This window comes from Drosophila subobscura, chromosome U, assembly GCF_008121235.1.
Source record: "Drosophila subobscura isolate 14011-0131.10 chromosome U, UCBerk_Dsub_1.0, whole genome shotgun sequence".
NCBI lineage: Eukaryota > Metazoa > Arthropoda > Insecta > Diptera > Drosophilidae > Drosophila > Drosophila subobscura.
In genome coordinates, this window is record NC_048534.1 from 3405063 (window position 1) to 3423288 (window position 18226).

An 18226-nucleotide genomic window follows, 5' to 3' on the forward strand; every position below is an offset into this window, starting at 1 on the left:
AAGCGTCTCACACGTCCCTTCTCGTTTCTTTCTTATTTTTAGCCCGTCTTGGCCCTGTGTTTTATTTTCACACCCAAATAACTGTAGGCTATCTTCTGCTTAAATTGTGTATAAAATGTGGTATAGAGAGGCTGTCGCTTTCTGGGTAAGAGGTGCAAAGTTAAAGGGTCATGACCTGGATTTGAATTTGAGTTGAAATTACGGATAAATAAAACCTCAAATAAGAAGAGATACATAACAAATTTTGCAACTTTTGAATTAAAATTGCATACAAAAATGAGATTAAAAAGTTGCTGTGAGTTTATTTCATGAATTTTTCCTTAATCTTTGGTAACCTGATGCTCTACAGAATTTGTTTTCTTCATTTTACGTTTCTTTGAATCTGAATCCTAAAGTTTCGATTTTCAATGTTTTGGGATTTTTGTATATTTTAGTAATTTAAATATTATTTATGGTATTTCTGTTGTTTTAATATCTTAATGCTTGCCATTTATTTATTGGAACTCTTACAAAATTTTTCGAATTTACTATTTAAGTTTGATTAGTTTTCATCTGATTTTTGCATTTTACGAACTTTTATTTATTTTTATAACTTTAACACAAGTTGTTTCTTCATTTTTTCCGAAGGCACATGGTTCCTTTCTACCTATAACAACCATTTTCTCAAATAAACTATACCCTTGAAGTCAAACGATTACCACATACATACATATGTATGTACATATATGTATCATAAAAATATTGATTGCTAAAAGATACTTGTAAATCTTTGCAGTTGAATGACATGCACTTAAGACGACACCCATGAATGCACTTAACTTGCAAACGAGTCATTGAACTGTCAGGCCCTCCCCCATACATCCCTTTCCCCTTAAGCACTTCATTAGCATTGCGAAAGGCGCAGCGAATCGAATAGAGGGGCGGAACCAGAGAAAAGAGTGATATTTGTGCATCAACCCGAAATCAATGCGAATGCCAGACGACATGAACGATGGATAGCGATTTCTACCCCTCCTGCCATTTCCCCTATTGTCAATATATGCACTCGAATAACATGGCGCCCCTAGAGCGCGAAAAATTGCAAAAGCAAATGAAATAATATTTGTGATGCTCAAACAGAGTCACAGAAAAAAGAAGCCATCAAAATGTGCAGCAAAAGGTAGTAGAAATTGGAAGGAAAAAGGTCTTCAGAAAGATACATATGTACATATATTAAACTGCGAATAGATAGGAGCAAATTTTGCCAAAAATAGGGAATGGAGAATGTGGCCTTCGTGCACCTCTAACTCCTTAGAATTTATAATATAAGCTCCCAAAGTACAAAAATTTGCATCTTCCACAATCAAGAACACAATCAAGAAATGACATAAATTCCCCAAAAATAACAACTTTTACCATTCTCAATGTCAAAGTTTGTGCCCTTCTTAAAGCATCCGGCCCCCTGTTTCTCGTTCGGTTATTTACTCCGTTAAGCACATTTTAATTTCCCCCAGGAAACGGCGGCTAAGTACGCAATCTGAAGGGGAAAAAACTAACCATAAACTGAATTTAGACAAAAAGAAGATATGCCCTCTCCCAAAGGCATGTCATTTTGCCAAAACGCAAAATATTTGCCAAAAAAAAGAGGAAGGCCAGACACCATTGGAGGGGAGATACACTGCAGGTCCAGGCGTGGGGCTGAGTTGAGTCAAAGAAAAACGTCTTAAGTAGCATCAGAGACGGTTATGCCCCAAAACGGACTAGAGACAATTTACAAGGGGCGCGCACCAGAGTTGCCAGAGTTCATAAAAAGCATGGAAGGCTCGATAAAATGAGAAACGATGAAGCGTTAAAAGAGCGCATAAACTATGGGTCTTTTGCCGATGGTATTTTAGTACGAATTTACAAAAAAGAATGTTAGCAAAATTAAAGAAAAACTAATTAAATCACAAACAAATGTATTAGCGAGTAGGAACGTGTGTGAGACGCTTCGTATGCGTCAAAACTTTTATACCCGGCACTCAGTCAGTATATCTGTACCTTAGTGGCTTCTGCAAATTGCACTGCAAATTTTTTTAAACATTCGGAAATACATTAAAATAAATAACGTAAAAAAATAATAATAGGACTACAACGAAATTTCTGTGTTTAAACCATGAAATCATAAAAATTTCATCGTTGGAAAACTCATCGTGCTCACCCACTTATGGGTTGAAGTAAGACCAGCCTCTTTTCCTGTTTAAAAAAAGACCAATAGAATAAAATTTATCTTGGTAACAAAATTGAGTGACACGGCCAAGCATGGGGGTCTCTTCCTTAAGTCTAGGTCTAAGAAGGAAGCCTCCTTAGAAGCCACAGTAAATGGCAGTCGGCCAATGTGGCCGTCGCATGTTACCGACTATATTAAAATTTTGTCATCCCAAAACACAAGCACCACGCGGAATTGGGAATGGGAAACCTAGGGACAGGGAAAGGAAGCAAAGGGATAGATTGGTTTTGTCGTCAGCGTCATCGTCGTCTGGCGCAGCGAAGCAACAAATAGCCAACAACAACAAGAGCAACAGCAACACGAAAATGGCCAAAGTTTCAGCAACTGGCGGGAAAGTCGAAAGTTTTTGCCTGCGCTGCCAATGCAAAAAACGAATAAAAAAAGCAAAAGCAACTAGCGCCGGTGGAAAATTAAGTTTCTGCGCCGCTGCTTTGGCAAAGGAAAGGCCTTTCGCGAAGCGGCGACATCGTCGTAGTCGTAGTCAGACGCGGTCAAATTAAAATCGCATTGCAAATAGCATCAAGAAGCGCAGAAAGGGTGTGGAATTTAAGGGTACCCTGTAGCGGAGGAAGGGAGAGGAAGAAAGCCTCTAGAGTTCAGAAAATAGATGCAGAAACATTTATTTACTTACTATTTTTCTTTGAGATTTGCTTATGATTTTTCTGACAAAAGTTATTTTTAAGCATGCTAAAACTCACCTGGAAATATAAGAAAATATAAGTATAAATTAGCAGGTGGATAAAGTATGGAAACTTAGTCCTAATAAAATTGTTCCCATCTTCCTTACAATTACTTTGAAATCGTGATCTGGTTTCTAACCATTTTCTTCTAACGTTTTTATAAACGTAACCAGAATTTGACTCAACCTTTCATTAAAAACATTTCCCCTTTCAGAAAAGGGCATCAATGGAATTGTAGTTAAAGTATAGTTGTAGCTTTTTGTGCAGGTTATACCTAATGCAAAGCGGCGACTCCAACCAACGATGTCTCTGCTCTTTTATTGCTTGCCAATGTGTAAAGCCTAGAAGGTGCAAGAAGCAGCAGAAGGGCTAGGAAATAGGTGCAGAAGCAGGAGAAGGACTTGGAAACAGGTACAAAAAACAGGAATGGAACCAGGAAAGAAGCAGAGGAAAGAGAAGGAACGGAGCTAGGAGCAGTCAGAGCACCAGCAGCGGCAAACGAAGTCCCAGAGACGGCCTTCTATTATTTGCCCCATTTGCTTGACAATGTCGTCCATAAAGCGACATTTTCTCCTCGTCTCTACTACCCTTCCCTTTCATTTTCCCTCAAGTCATTGGACTGCCGTTTTTATTGCTTTTCCCTCTCCACCACTTCCTCGACTGCGAACCACTGCGTATGCGTGTTTTTTCATTCGTATTTTGTGTATCTTTGCATTAATTTTCAAATATTTCCACCGTTTGTCTGGCCCTGTTTGCCCCTTTTTCCCCTTTGTGACTTTTGCAAATGGCAAATTTATTTATAGGTCTCGGCATTCGAGTTGAGAACTTGAGGGGTAGGTTTGTGTTGCATTTTGCACTCTGTGATGGGTTGGGGATTGCTTATGAAGTTTGCTTTGGCGGCAAGCCAACTCTTTGGTATCATTATAAAGGTAAGGACTCGGGGAATAGGTCTTTAATGAGTTGGTCTTAATCAGGGAGTTAATAGTAGCGGGTAGGCAATGCCATGTATTTATTGGTAGGGGGTTAGGGTAGGTAGGGCATGTACAAGAATGGGGAAATATGTAAACATCTGGGTTGAATACCATCTAAAGAAAGCATTTTCGTAAGTCATTACTTATTGGCAGTTTTCCCTGCCATTGTTAATTAAAAAATTTAAGAGCTCTCTCTTCATTACTTCTCCTTTTAAATGTTCATAGAATTTTCCGATATTTCCATATATTCTCCGCCATTCTTTTCCGCTACCAATCACTCCATCACTGTATCTCTCACTCTTTTTAGCGTTTGGCAAAGTTCAAAAATTACAGTGAAACAGTCGTCATTGCGGGGACCGACTCCTCCGTTGCCAATGCCACAATCCATCACAATCACAAAGCCAAATGCGGGAAGGCAGAAACATTGAAGCAGCAGAGAGCACACAGACACACACTGCCATGTAAATGCACACAGATATACAACCCAACAGCAGACGTACAGACGAGAGTCAGTCATTCAGTCAGTCAGTGGAGGGTCTGTCTGTCATTCAGCAATAATACCACGAAACCACGAAAACGCCTCACAACTTCACCGCCCCCGAAAATGTGTCCATATAAATGGATGCATGGCTACGATCTCTGGGGCATGGAGCATGAGGCATGAGGCAGACGTCATGGAGGAAGCTCGCGGGCCCAGACGTCGGCTTACCAACCACATTTGTCATTTAAGCTCAAACCAAATGTAATATGAAAATCGGCTGCATGAGTGGGGAAATGTCAACGGACATTCTGTGCAGTATGTGTGGCAGTGGCAGTACAGTTCCTACGGGAGGAGCTTTATGTGCGATGCACGTGTGTGTGTGTGTGTGTGGCATGTGGCATGGTGGTTTTTGGGTGGCTGTATGGTGGCTTTTGATGGTTTTTCTCTCTGTATTGTGTGGAATTTCCTGTCAAGCTAATTTCCTTTGGGTGCCTGCCTGCTGCCTGGTGCTGCTGTTTGGCAGCCCATTGAATCAATTCACCTGCATGCATAAAATATATGCTCCCCCGGTGACTCCTCCTCCTCCCCCGCTCTGAAAAAAATAGAAGTAAAAACTTGTCTGCATATCGCGTATATATACGATATATACTATATATAAGTGGCGAATGTGGGGGGCATGTGCAAAATATTCCAAACATTGCATATTTTATAGTTGTATTGACTGCAGTTTGTGGCACCCCCAAACAGGGAATGGGGGTACGCTCTCTGCCTTTACCTTTTGCTGTTGTCAGCGGAGCTCTGTGCGGTTTTTTTGGGAAGGTCGCTGGCCTTTTGGTTTCATATTTTTACTCTTTTTTAGGAATGGGAGTGTGCTTCACTTAATTTTTGAGAGTTGAAAGCTCATTTGACATTATAAAGTGTGAAAGATGGGTGGATCAGGGGTCATTAGATTATGTAATCTAAGCGTTTATAGAGAAATACGGAGGGATGATGTATTCCTAGCACGAAGGGATCTATCTATTGTGCATAAGACAAGGCGCTGCCGATCACGTACACGTGTATAACAATGATTCGTACCAATACCAATTTATTTCAATGTTCCGTTTTGTTTGCTGTCTTCGCACACAAACGCAAGGACGGAGAGCGATGTATGCGTACCGAGCCTTAGTATAATGACAAGCCACTTACTTCGAAAAATCATATCAAATATTGCAACCTCAACCTTAGTTGTTTGGACGTGTTGGACGTGAGTTTAAATGTTTTTAACTTCCCCTATAGAATTTTCTGTATACATCGTTTAAGCAATTTTGTACCTAAATAGCGAATATTACCAAAAGAATGAGCAAAATTTATTAATCTTAGCATAGAAATATTGTTGCCATTACTATATAGATATCTAAAATCTTGGTATATTTATGGAACAGTCAAATTTCACAACCATCAGGAGAATATTTCGCTCAGATTTACACAACATAATTTTCATAGCCGTAAGCTCACTTTTTACAGAGTATCCTATAATCGAGCCTATAGTATTTCCACGTTTTTTTCTGTTTTTTTGTAGCATAGTTGACATAAAATGAGCGTCATGTAGGTCGCTCCCAGTGGAGTACAGCCCCGTCCAATGGAGCGGGGAATGAACCTACTGCTCTTCCCCTCCTATGCCTCCCTCTTCTGTATGTGTACTTCGTATGCTATTTGTTCCATTTGCCATTTACCACCTTGACTTGTTTGCCAACTGCAGCAGAAACTCTGCCACTCGTTGTAGCAACGGTAACGTGTCGCTACATTTGGGAATTGTTTTGTATTGCAGCCACACTCCTCTCCCCCTCCACCAGTAGTCAGCCAAACAGACGCCCCATAATATCCATTCAGAGGATATAGGGATATACATATATTTGTGTATACTGACATCGTGTGGGTGCAATTTACATGCAGTGGAAGGGGATCCTCTTGGTAGTGGCATGGGAATCGTAGTAGGGATGGAGAATGGGTCCTCCTCCTGCCATTGGAATGGAGCTCCTCCTGTGGCATGTGTTATTAAAATTTATGTGCGAAAAAGGTGTTGAAAACCGGACATGGGACAAGGGTCATGGGACATGGGGACCGGGTCTGAAAGCAGCTCTCAAATAAACAACAGAGAATACAACTTTTTGGTCATTGCAAAGGTTTTGTTTAGCTTTAAATCGTGAAAATATAATACAATGAAAAGCATTAGGCTACCTTAGGAACGATGTCGAAACGAGCCAGGCTGTTGATATTTTATTGCAAAAATTAATCTGATCTGATAGAAAGTTTATAAAAATGAAAATTGTAATCCAAAATAAATCGAATTTAAAATCTTATACAGAAACTAAATCAGATTTAATTTAATTCCATCTGCATGTTTTTTAAAGGCAACAACGTGGTGTGTCCTTGCTGCAAGTTCCCTTCGCCCCGTCCCTTGGCTTCCATTCGCTGCTCAAGTTTTGTATTTGGTTTTGGCATACAACAAGGAAAAAAATACACAAAAGCAAAGAACAAGAAAAAAAGAAAAGCTTAAAGCAAATATAACCGCCTGTAAAGCCAGTGTAAATATGGTCAAGGATGTGTGTTTTTTTTCCACGAGTACATGCGCTACGGTGGATGCCAAAAGGAACCCTCATATATAGACGTAGGCAGCGCCAAGGCTGAAGTTGTACACAGAAAGGGGGCAGCTCATAAGGGGGAAGGTACATTTAAGAAGGAGGAGCCCAGCGCTGGAAAGGGCAAGCGATTAGGTAGAAGAGTTGAAAGTGGAGAAGAGGAATTTAGTTCAAATCTAATGCCATTAAATCATTGGGTTGTAGCAGGATTTATGGAGCGAAAGATCTAGGAGGGAATGTCCATGTTCATTTGGTTATTTCAATTGAAGGTTACCCGACTTTAATCTCTTTGCAGAGTATCCAAGCAACGTCCTAGCCCAGCCATGCCCACTCGTTGCAGCACTCTCGTAGCACTCTCTACCCTCTGGAGGAATATTTGCATGTCTGCAAATTGTTGCATAGCTGCATTTTTCAGTCATTTCTGCTGCTGCCTTTCGAGTGGGGGGTAATTAAGAAAGCAGAAAAGCGAAAGGCACCAGGACACAGGCCCCCCTGGAGGCCATGAAAACAGGCAGAAAGAGCCGAAGGAGAATGTCACTCTAGGCTTAAGCCTGGCAAGCCTCAGGAAGCTGTAGCTGTATTTGGTTCTGCAAAGATCCTGTGAAGGCAGAAGTTTATTTAAAATAAAAAATGCCATTAGCTGGACAGAGATTTAAAGATGCAGGAGAGTCGACTGCAATGTGGTTCGTTCGTTTTATCAGTTGTCAAACAGCACAGGGGACTCTGTCCCCTCCACTTTGTCCCATTGTTGGTCAGAAAGAAAAGCCAGGAATAGTCACAGAAACGGGGGGAAAGAAGGAGAGAGCGAGCTATCTCTATTTCTATGTGTGTTTGTGTGAGAGAGAGAGCTTTATCCAGTGCTGTTTACACCTGCTGCACATTTTCGGTTTTGATGTTCTCAACTTTTCAGTTTGCTTTTTGGATATATATTTTTGGATATTATAAACCCTTTGACATCCACTGGATGTTGGCTGTTGCTGTGTTGTCATGCTGCTGCCAGGAGGCTGCCAGGATACAGCAGGAAACCAACTTTATCTAGCATTTCATGCAACACTCTCTCTGCGTGGCACTCCGCTTCCTAGTGTTGCCCGGGTTTTAGCAGCAGCAGAGAGCTGTCACTGTCAAAGTGACTGTCAACATGTCATTCAAAATGAAAATTAATAACGAAATATGCAGGGAAAACAGGGGCAACACTTCCATGGCCAACACTTGCCACACGCAGACATAGACAGGGATATATGTATTTATACCCTTTGACCCCTCTACAACACAGCCATGCAATTGTCGAACTTTTGGGAGCAGACAGCAGGCGCCACTTATCAATAGATCATGGGGCAAACTCCATCAAAATTATGATACTGTAATTGATTTTGGAAAAGATCCAAGCGCAGAGATTGTTCAGAAAATGAATGAGGGATTTGTGGAAGGAGCTGTGCTCTAGGAAGTATAGCTTTAGTTTACTTTAAGCGTGGAAAAATAGAAAGGTACCTAATTGGTTGAGTGATATATGTATGTAGGTATCCATAGACGTAGCTCTGGTTCTTTGAATTCCTATAATTGTTTCTGATAAGTGTTGCTCACATTTCAACATTTAACTGGAAAATATTTTTTGAATTAAATTAAATATTTTCATTTGTAAATTAATTATTTTATATAATAATAATATAATAATTATATTCAGTGCCAATTTAACACATTAAATTTTTTTTAGTGTGCTTTATTTGTAGTTAAATATGAGCAGTATTACACAACATTTAAATGCTATTTTAATATTTATGATAAACATACATATCTGTGTTTCCTTTTACATGCACTTTTTCTCTGAGTGTTGAATGTACAGAAGAGTACTCTCTGTCAGGAATTTCGTAGCCCTCCTTTTGTTGCACCTTTCAATTTGTAACTGAATTTACCTGAACAATCATCATCCTTAAGTGTTGGCCAAGATGCCACATTGTGAGCGAAGGGAGCGACGCCTTCGATGAGAGAATGCACTGAATGCCAGGGGAGAATGGGTGAAAGATTGGGAAGGGCTACGGTTCTTACATAAACCATAAATGATTTACATGCAGCGTTGCCGTCGCCATCGTTGTTGCAGCTGGCAACACTTTTATCAACATTTCCTGCCAACAAACAGAGAAATGGAGAGCCCTGCAGAAATGGAGAGGCAGGGAGAGCTGGAGACAAGGAAAACCCAGTGGGGGAGGAAACGGAGAAACTGAGAAAACCGGATGAACGGAGATGCGGAGAAATGCTTCCATGCGAAGGAAGCTGAGGGAACCACAGGATATGGAAATACTCGTAAAACAGAAATGGATGCAAGGGACAGCGAGAATCCTTCCTACAAATGTGTGGCCCAGCCCAAAAAACAGCGTAATGCATTTTTCAGTTGCTCGGCTTTAAAAAATCGTTGCCATACGCTTCAAGGATGATTCCTAGGCGTTGGTCCAATTTCGAGGAATTTGCAACATTTTTTTAAATATTTTGTGTGAGTTTTCATGGAGCTTTTGGAATATTTTCGATTGATTTGTAGCATAAATTTAATGGAAATTTACTTCGAAGAAGTAATTCCAGATATAATGATGCTGCATGCTTCCTTCTCCTATTTATCTTCTCTCTCTGCCATAGAGTCTACCCTCGCCAAGAGCCTCTTCGGTCAATCCTCAATTTCTCTGTGTGGGGGGTGGCTGTAAGCTTACTCTGTCCAAATATGCAGAAACCCAATACACTTTTCAGAGTACCCACTGGATAGTCAAGCTGCAGCCGAGCTGCCTTTACCTCCCTCTGCACCCTTACATATTGTATAACGATGCAGTTTGCTTTTTTTTGTCCCTCGCTTCTTGACCTTTTTCCTTTCCTGACGTTGCTACCAAACAAAACACCTTATCAGCGAGCCATTTCCGTACTTCTTTTGGCCATGAGTGTGAGAGGTGCCAAAAGGAAGATGGGGATGTGGCTGGGGCATGGACGGCAGGGAAACGTTGCGTGGCAGCAGAAATTGTTCAAAAATAGTTCTGCCAATTGGAAAATCCCCAAGAAGAAGCTGTGGCAAAAGCGAAATAACTGACGAAAGGAATGGACAGGGACGGACAGAGATGGCACCTTAGAAATAGATATAGATTATGGAGGGGAAGTATAATATTATACAGATCTGCGGGATATACTCAGCCATCGGTTCTCTTTATTTCCCCCCACTTTTTTACACGGTATCAGCAGAAACCAAAACCATTCACAGTGAAAGCTCTTCCACTCTCCCCACACACAAAAGATATGCAATTTTCTGCTTCTGCTGCTGTTTTCTGCTTTTGGTTTGTTGCTGCTACTGTAGAAAATGTCAACGTGGGCGGGGGGTTGAGAGGGTGTGCATGTGTGCTGCCATACGCTGTTGTCATTTATTGCCATTTGCTGTTCAGTGCAGTTCTCATGTAATTTTCAAGTATTTTTTCAACACTCTTCCCACCACCACACACCCAAACCTCTATCGGTCTCTCTCTCTCTCTCTTGGCAGCCGCAATGCAGCAAAGTTTTTCGGTCGTCTCGTATCTGTGTTGCATGTGTATGTATATTCCCCCAATGCATTGGGGCAACACACGCCCACACAGTGGCTCACAGTGCCCCATCCCTATCCCTGGAGCCTGCCGTGCCATCCCAGAGCTCACATCAGTTAAGTAAATAACATTTTTCGCACTCTTAGTCACGTTCCTAATCATTTTTATTTGGTAACTGTTTGGAAAATGTTTGCACTGGCAGCCCAGGAGGAGCTGCCATCCAGCTCCTATCCCACACACACACACACACACACACACACCCTCACACACACACACGCTCACATGCAACTGCAGATACCCTGACAATATTTGTTGAAATGAGCTTTGGCACTAATATCGTTTATTAGCTTGGCACTTGAGTGTTTAAATGCTGAAAAATTGCTCGTGATAGTCGTAGTCGTAGTAGTCCTTCGCTTGCAGGACACAACCGTTGCGAGTTTATAGAGGAGAGAGGATGGTGGCAGTGGATGGTGGGGCGGGTGGCGGCATGCCACGTCGTTGAGTTTAATTTGAAATTAGTTGAACACTTGCTAGTGGCTCATCGTTTCCTTCGTTCTCGTTTTTTTCTGCATTTTTTTGCTAACCAAGCATTTTCTTTTTAGCTCAGACAAGGATTTCCACTGCCATCCACCGTCTTGCCACTCGCCACTCGTTTCGCTGTCTGTTTTGGGTCGTGGGTTTTAAGAACCAAAATAGATATAATAGAGCTGCGGCTGGCTAAGAGATTTTTGTCTTGCTCTAAATGTGTGCTGTAAATGGCAAAAAGATTGTTGGGGCTCTTGGGGAAGAGCAGCTTCAGCAATCAAATGAATATTCAAAAGCAACAATTCCCTTTTTGAACATGCGTAAATTCGTTTCACATACAACAATTTCCTAACCAAAACTCAGCATTTAATGACAGACAGGCTAAACGCCAGTGGCCCAACATCTGTTTGAGGTCAATATATGCATTGCAGAAATTATTTCCTCCATCCTGTAAGCTAAAAAATATCTTAAGCAATTGCAATCTGTAAAGGAACTGGCCAAAAATTGTAAAATCAATGAGAGAAGGCACTTCAGGGTAAGAGGATCCAGCTAAGCCACATGTTGGAGCGTAGTCCCCTGCAGGGTCTGCATTCCTCAACCAAGAAAGTCCTAGAAACAAACCACAGAAATCCTAAAAGGATTTTCGCATTTCAAGCCGACACTCGGAGAATGGAAAAACATTTTCACAATATTTACTGGCAGCAATAAACTCATTTCCCTTTTCTCCTAAGTAGAACTTACAACTGAAAGACAATCCCACTTCCACTGCCACATATCCCTTCCTTTTTTGACCAAAAAAGGACACACACCCACTCGAGGGGGTGTGTGGCTCATGTCTGTATACGTTATTTTTTATTTGGGGGCAGCACTATATTCCACACTATTTTCCTCTTTATCTAACAGCAGCCCAGCAGCGCATTAGCTAAGTATACAATTTTAATTGTGAGCTCGAGAGTCCTTTAGGAGTTGGACCTTCGCCCCCCACTGAACCAACAATTATTTGGCTGACAAGTTTAGGCCAAAATCAGTTTGGCAAGGCGTCTGGGGGCTATCCGAGGAATGACTGGCAAATTGGTGCAAATTTGGCTTGTGGCCAAAACTACTTTATAGTCCATAGTGCAGCCGGGTGGAAGAAAGCTGTTCGGAGAGTGTGAAAATATGTGGAAAAATGTGGTGTTTGTAGAGGAACATCTGAGCCCGGCTCTTAGATAGGACATTTCAGTAGCATTTTGAGCAGCATATATGTATGTAATGTTGTACATATGTATGTACATCATATTTTACCTTTTACCCACTTTGTGGTTTTTCCTTAGCTGGAGGGGAAGCCCTCAGACGAGAGAGTACGCTGAATACGCTCACCTTTGCCATCTGTGAATTCAAACAGTCCTCAATGGAAGGGAAGCTCTCTCGATGCTCTGTCTGTCTATTCAGTCTCTATTTTTTTCTTTGTTTCATATTTGTCTATGGGTTACAGTTTCTCTCTCTTGCTATTTTTTTTATATCTACTCTTGCAGCCTTGGGGGTCCTTGCTTTGTTTGCCTGTTGGCAAATGTAGCAGAAATCTTGTTTAAGTGAATTCAGGCTGAAATCTTAGTAAATTTGTATGGCAAATAGCAGAAATTTCTAGCCTGCAGGGCAGCAGCATAGTCAAGGGACTATGTGGCTTTCGACTGGGACTTGCAAATGCTAATTGCTGCTGTAAATTGGCCTATCTAAAGGGATAATAGAAGAATGCATATAATAATTTTATGCCACAGATGTTGGTGTCACGCATTTGAATGAAGGGTTCGTCAGAGATTGTGGTGATTGGAATAGTAGAGATGCCAGCATAGATTCTGATGGAATGTTAAAGGCCCAGATTGGATTTGCCAATTGGAAAATGAACTTCGAAATAAGAGAAATTGATTGGCAAAAGTAGATGAATGCCAAAAAATGGGAAACTCAGAGAAGCAAAGCCCTGAAATTCGCTTTACATTTGGATACAAATTTTTCGAAACTAATTTAAAATATAACAAAAAATTATTCATTATTAGATAAAATATTTTCATTTTTTAATTTAATAGCTTCCCATTTAGATTAAAAATTTGCATATTAGTTTCTTTCATATGTTTTCATATTTACATTAATTTGATTATATTTATTTTGAAGTGTTTTGTGTGTTGAAATATTTGTAGGTATTGTTAAATATTAAAGTATTTGATTTGACTAATTTTTTTATTGAAAAAAACCCGAATCTAAAATTTATTTACACAGAGTTTTTGTACAGCAAGGGATTGCTAGTAATTAGTTCTTTCATCATCAAAATTATACACCTTCACAAAATCATTGATATTTCAGTAATTAAAGAACAAAACTGGGTTGCTGGGAATACAGAAAATAAGAGAAATACGAACACAATCGTTTCAAATTTCATCCTCTGGTGATTGCAAACTCTTATCAATTGTGATTGTGATTGTCAGCGAGCAGGTGTTCCAATCAATAAATATATATCAATTTTCATAGAAATTCAATTTGCCCCAAACACATAATAATTTCCAAGAAGGTCTCCTTCTCAGGTGTCTTTAATGACAAAATTGAATAAATTATGAGCAGAAAGAAGACCGCCCTGAAGTGAGCTAAGTAGAGTGTTGCCAAGTTAAAGATACATACACATACAGAGAGATTCTCTTGGCCATATATACATATAAATTGGTAATTTAATATATTGGCAGCACACACACACCGCAACAGCAAAGAGGCTGCTACAGAGGTTGCTGCTGCTGCTGCTTTCGCATAAAATGTAATCAATTAAAATTAATTTGCTAATGAAAATGTCAACGAGAAAAATGTCAGAAAAGGAACAACAATGGCGGGAGCTTCCCCTCTACCCGCCCATTTATGAACAAGCTTTTCCCACAATTTTCCTTACTTTTCTGCTGCTTTTTCGCCCTGCTTTTCAGCTTATATAAATGAATGATAGACATTGTTGTTAAAGCAGCAGCAAACGTCGAACGGGGATCAATAGACGACGTGTATGGCATGTGGCATGTTGCTTCCCTGCCTCTCTTCCCTCCCCTCTCCGTAACGAAAATGTCTTTTTTTGTTGTGCTTTTTTTTGTGTTCGAAATCCAATAAGAAATGTTGTGCTATTTTTGGGGGGTTTTCACGCAATTGTCAAATGCTACCTGTGTATCCTTGGGTATCCTTCGATTGCATAACCAATGAATGCAATAAGAAAATGAATGTTCCCTCCCCGAATGTGAATGCTCGAATAAGTCGAAAGCAATATGCCGTTTGACAGCAATTGGCCCCACGGAAATGGCCAACGTGACGTATGAGTGCGATGTACTGCGGTGTAGCAGTATCTTTGTAATTGTATCTCTTACTGGCCAAAAATTTGGTTCTTAGAGCCATATGCATGGCCATAAATTTTGCTTTGCGGTTTTGTACGCAATAAGCGGCAAAAATATTGCACAAATGTCACTCTACCTTGGCGTTGCTTTCTTTTTTAAGGGGTTGGCTGTTATTTATTTATGATTTTGATCAAGCAACAAGGCAGACAGTTGCAGGTGGTTTTTTGGGTGGCAGAAAATACAGTTGGAACATTGATTAATAGTTTATTGTGGCTGTAAGGTAGCTGTAGAAGGACTGCCACAAATTTCCGAGTATTTAAAGTTTCTTTAAAATTCAGCAGGAAAAACATTCAACTCTCGCAGCGGGAGGATATCAGCGCCATTGCCCCCTGCTTCACTTGGGTGGTTCTGTGTTATCTCTGTGTATGTGTAGCGGGGGGGTACCACTTACCTTGTAGCCAGATCCCGATGTACGAAATTCATTTGCTCCAAATGCTTCATGCCCGATGCAATTTGTGTGGCAATGTAGACTAAGCAGCCATAGCTGTGGGTGTGGCAGGAAGAGATGGCGTGGCATCAAATGAGAATTTCGGAAAAGTTTTTCCAAAGCGACAACGAGGCAAAAGTCGTACCGCAGAGAGTGGGCGGTTCGGGGTGGTGTTGGGGTAGAATGAGCCCCAAGTTAACGAAGTTTTTACATCCGTTTGCGCATGTTGCATGATGGTTGGTGGTGGTGCGGTGCGGTGGTGCGTTGGTGCGTCGTTCGGTGGCGGATCGTTGTAATCATTGAACACGAGACCGGAAGTGTAGCGTCGTCGTCGTCGTCGGTACAGGAAGTGCGATAAAAGACGCACAGCAGCAGCAGCAGTATAAAAAGAAAGTAAAGTAGAAAACCCGCCGAAAAAGGGAGAACGAAAAACATTAGTTACAAAGTAGATCCTTTAAGGATGATTGCTTCCTACTTTCGCTGCGTTTCGCTTACCTTAGACTCTTGTTGGCCATCAGTCCGCTGGTTTCGGCCACATGCTCCTGCAGAAACTGATTCAAGTCGCCCAAACAATTCGAATAGTCCTGCACAATGCAAATTGGTTCATCACGCAGACAAGCGCCCACCAACCGTGCCACATTTGGATCCGAAAGACGCGCCAACTGTTTGGCCTTGCAGCGGAATTCCTTGCGCAGATGATCGCTGGCTCCAGGACGAAGTGTGGCAACAGCTACAAGAGTGGCACTACAAGGGAGAAACGGAAAAGGGATTAGTCTCTCCTAAGGGCAGATCTGTAATTCCCTTCTGATGGCACACACGTACATATTTCCAGCAGCACAAAAAGAATAAATTCCTTTCACAGGTGACTGAAAACCACAGACAGAAACAGGTTGAAGCAGAGGGGGAGCATGGGGACAGAGAGGCACCAGCAGACAAAGAACAAATTTGTCAGCCATTCGGGAGAGTGGGGGAAAACGAGTTGGAATTTCGAGTTGAAATCAAAAATTCGCATAACAATAGTTGACAATGACGAAAAACCGCAATCCGCAATACTTTAATGCGCACAGACACAACAGACAGATATTCTGGCAGACAGACAGACATAGAGAGAGAGAGAGAGAGAGTCAGCGTGTGACACCGAGGAAGGAAAGACATCACAAATGGTTAGATGAAAAGGCATGAAGCAAAGTGAAAACGATATGAATATGATGTGTGTCCAAGTCCTCTCCTTTCTCTCCCAGGATGGAGTTACTCCTTTGACGACTGTTGCTGCTGCTGGCTGCGGCTCTGCCTCCCATTGTTGCCACAAATAATGCCATGTCTGCGGTAAGAGCAATAACAAGAACGGACAATGGTGGCAAGACCAGGTGGCATTGAACGAACCTATGAATACTCTTGACTCTGCTTTTTTCTAGGGTGAAGAGAGATTGTGGAGTTTGTTTGTTTGAAAAGCCACAGAAAGATATTGGCTATATTCATGATTTTCATATCCATACTTTTTATGCAAAATTATATTTATTATATTAGATTTTAGCTAGGAAAACTGTATCTATACCGATACGTATCCATGTTAATCCTGTGGAGCATTCAAGAGAAAGCTCTCCGTACATTTACAGCTGAATATTTATTACTTTCTCTAAGACACAAATCTCTAAACAAACTTTGCTTCTCCTCATTACAAATCCCATCCCCAAAGCACGATACCCTAAAAAAGTGTAAAAAACAATTGCTGAGGCACATGCTCTCTCTGGCCACAAAAAAGCTTATCAGAAATTCCATTATGAAAACTTGAAAGCACACAGGAAGAAAAAAATCAACGAATAAAAGAGGAAAGAAAAAATCCAGCAGTTAACGTCAACAGCCAGAGACAATGTCCCGAGAGCCCACATGCACAGGACATCCCAGGACGTGAGATGAGTTTTTTGAGTGGCCGCAGAGCGGCAGAGAGTGAGAGGCAGAAGGAGAGAATTGTTGTTACCTTTGATTTCGTTTTGTGTTCCGTTTAATTGAAGCTTTTTATTGCACATTATGCATGAAGGAGAGGGAGCACAGAGAGGATCAAGAGAGGGCCATGAAAGGGTCAGCAGGGGATTGTGGTCAGTTGATTTCGGAAATATATACATATGTACATACATCAGGTTTCGGCATGGCCCTATCTATTGTGCAAACGGCGGGTGGATGTATGCATGCCGAGCCCTGATATAGGTCCATGAGAACGAAGCAATAGCTGGCAGATTTTGAAAGGCAATATTCAACCAAAGTTGAGTTTTCAATAATTATCAATAAAGAAATATATACCAGAAATAAATTAAAAATACTTCAAATAAGAACTATAAATATTTCAAAAATATACCAGAAAAAAGGCCATTGGTCTCAAAAGTATATTCAAAATATACCAGAAACTACTCTACTCTACTCCTACTCTACTACTATTAAACTCAACCAGAAATCAATTCGAAACTAGTCTAGAAATACGTGTACCAAAAATGTACACTAGAAACTTTTAAAGATATATAACAAAAATGTACCTGAAATAAATAAAAAAAAAATACTTTAAACTCCAACAATTCGGACACACATATCCCAAGATTCCAGCATCGTTCCTTAAGGATCCTCATCTGTAACTGATACTATGTACATCCTCAAACCTGAACGTTTGGTATATTCTTGTCTGCTTCTTAAACCTGAAAGTTTGCTTCTTTGAAATTTGCAGCAAGCAGTTCACTACGGCCTATTCTTATTGCTTCAAGGGTAAGCGATCAAGCAGTCCTGAAGATATGTTTCATTTTTCGTTCAAGAAGCAATTCATGAATGAAAACTAAACATTTGGTTCGTTGCCAAGAGTATCTCTGGTAACAGAAGAGAATATGCTTGAAGAAATCTCTAACTAAAAAAGTACTTCAAGAGTATTTCCATCCAATAGCACACCTTCCCCAACACTCTTTTGGAAGCAGTTTCCACTGTAATCAAATATCCAAGGACAGGGCTTTCCATTTTCCCCTGGCATTTCCTTCTCGTTTTGCGAATTGTGCGTGAATTGTGGCTTTGATTTTCGAGCTCGGAAAATGTCTATAATAATTTCCATCTGTGGTCCTGTGGACAATAAAGTCCATCTGTTGTCTGATAACTGTCTATCCAGCTGTCTATTAATATTTTATCCTGCACCATGCACCAGGGGAACAGGGACAGGAGGCACAGGTTCTCGAAGAGAGGCAATACTCTGGCAGTGCCCGGAGAGTAACTATATCTCTGTGTGGGCTTGTGTGTGAGTGTTAATTATTTTGCATACATCTATATATCTATCTATTGGGCTGCGCTGCGTCAGTGCCTGAGTCT

General features: G+C 40.9%; 1 protein-coding gene across 1 annotated transcript in view; it reads right to left on the reverse strand.

Moving 5' to 3' along the window:
* Nucleotides 1-18226, reverse strand: part of LOC117902351 (discoidin domain-containing receptor 2) — a 148500-nt gene that overhangs the window by 37233 nt on the left and 93041 nt on the right. Inside the window, exons 13-14 of the mRNA XM_034813662.1 lie at nucleotides 15386-15634; nucleotides 14855-14947 (exon numbers count right to left, since the gene is read on the reverse strand). Of these exons, the coding sequence (XP_034669553.1) occupies nucleotides 14855-14947; nucleotides 15386-15634 (342 nt within the window). The remainder of the gene's footprint in view (nucleotides 1-14854; nucleotides 14948-15385; nucleotides 15635-18226) is intronic.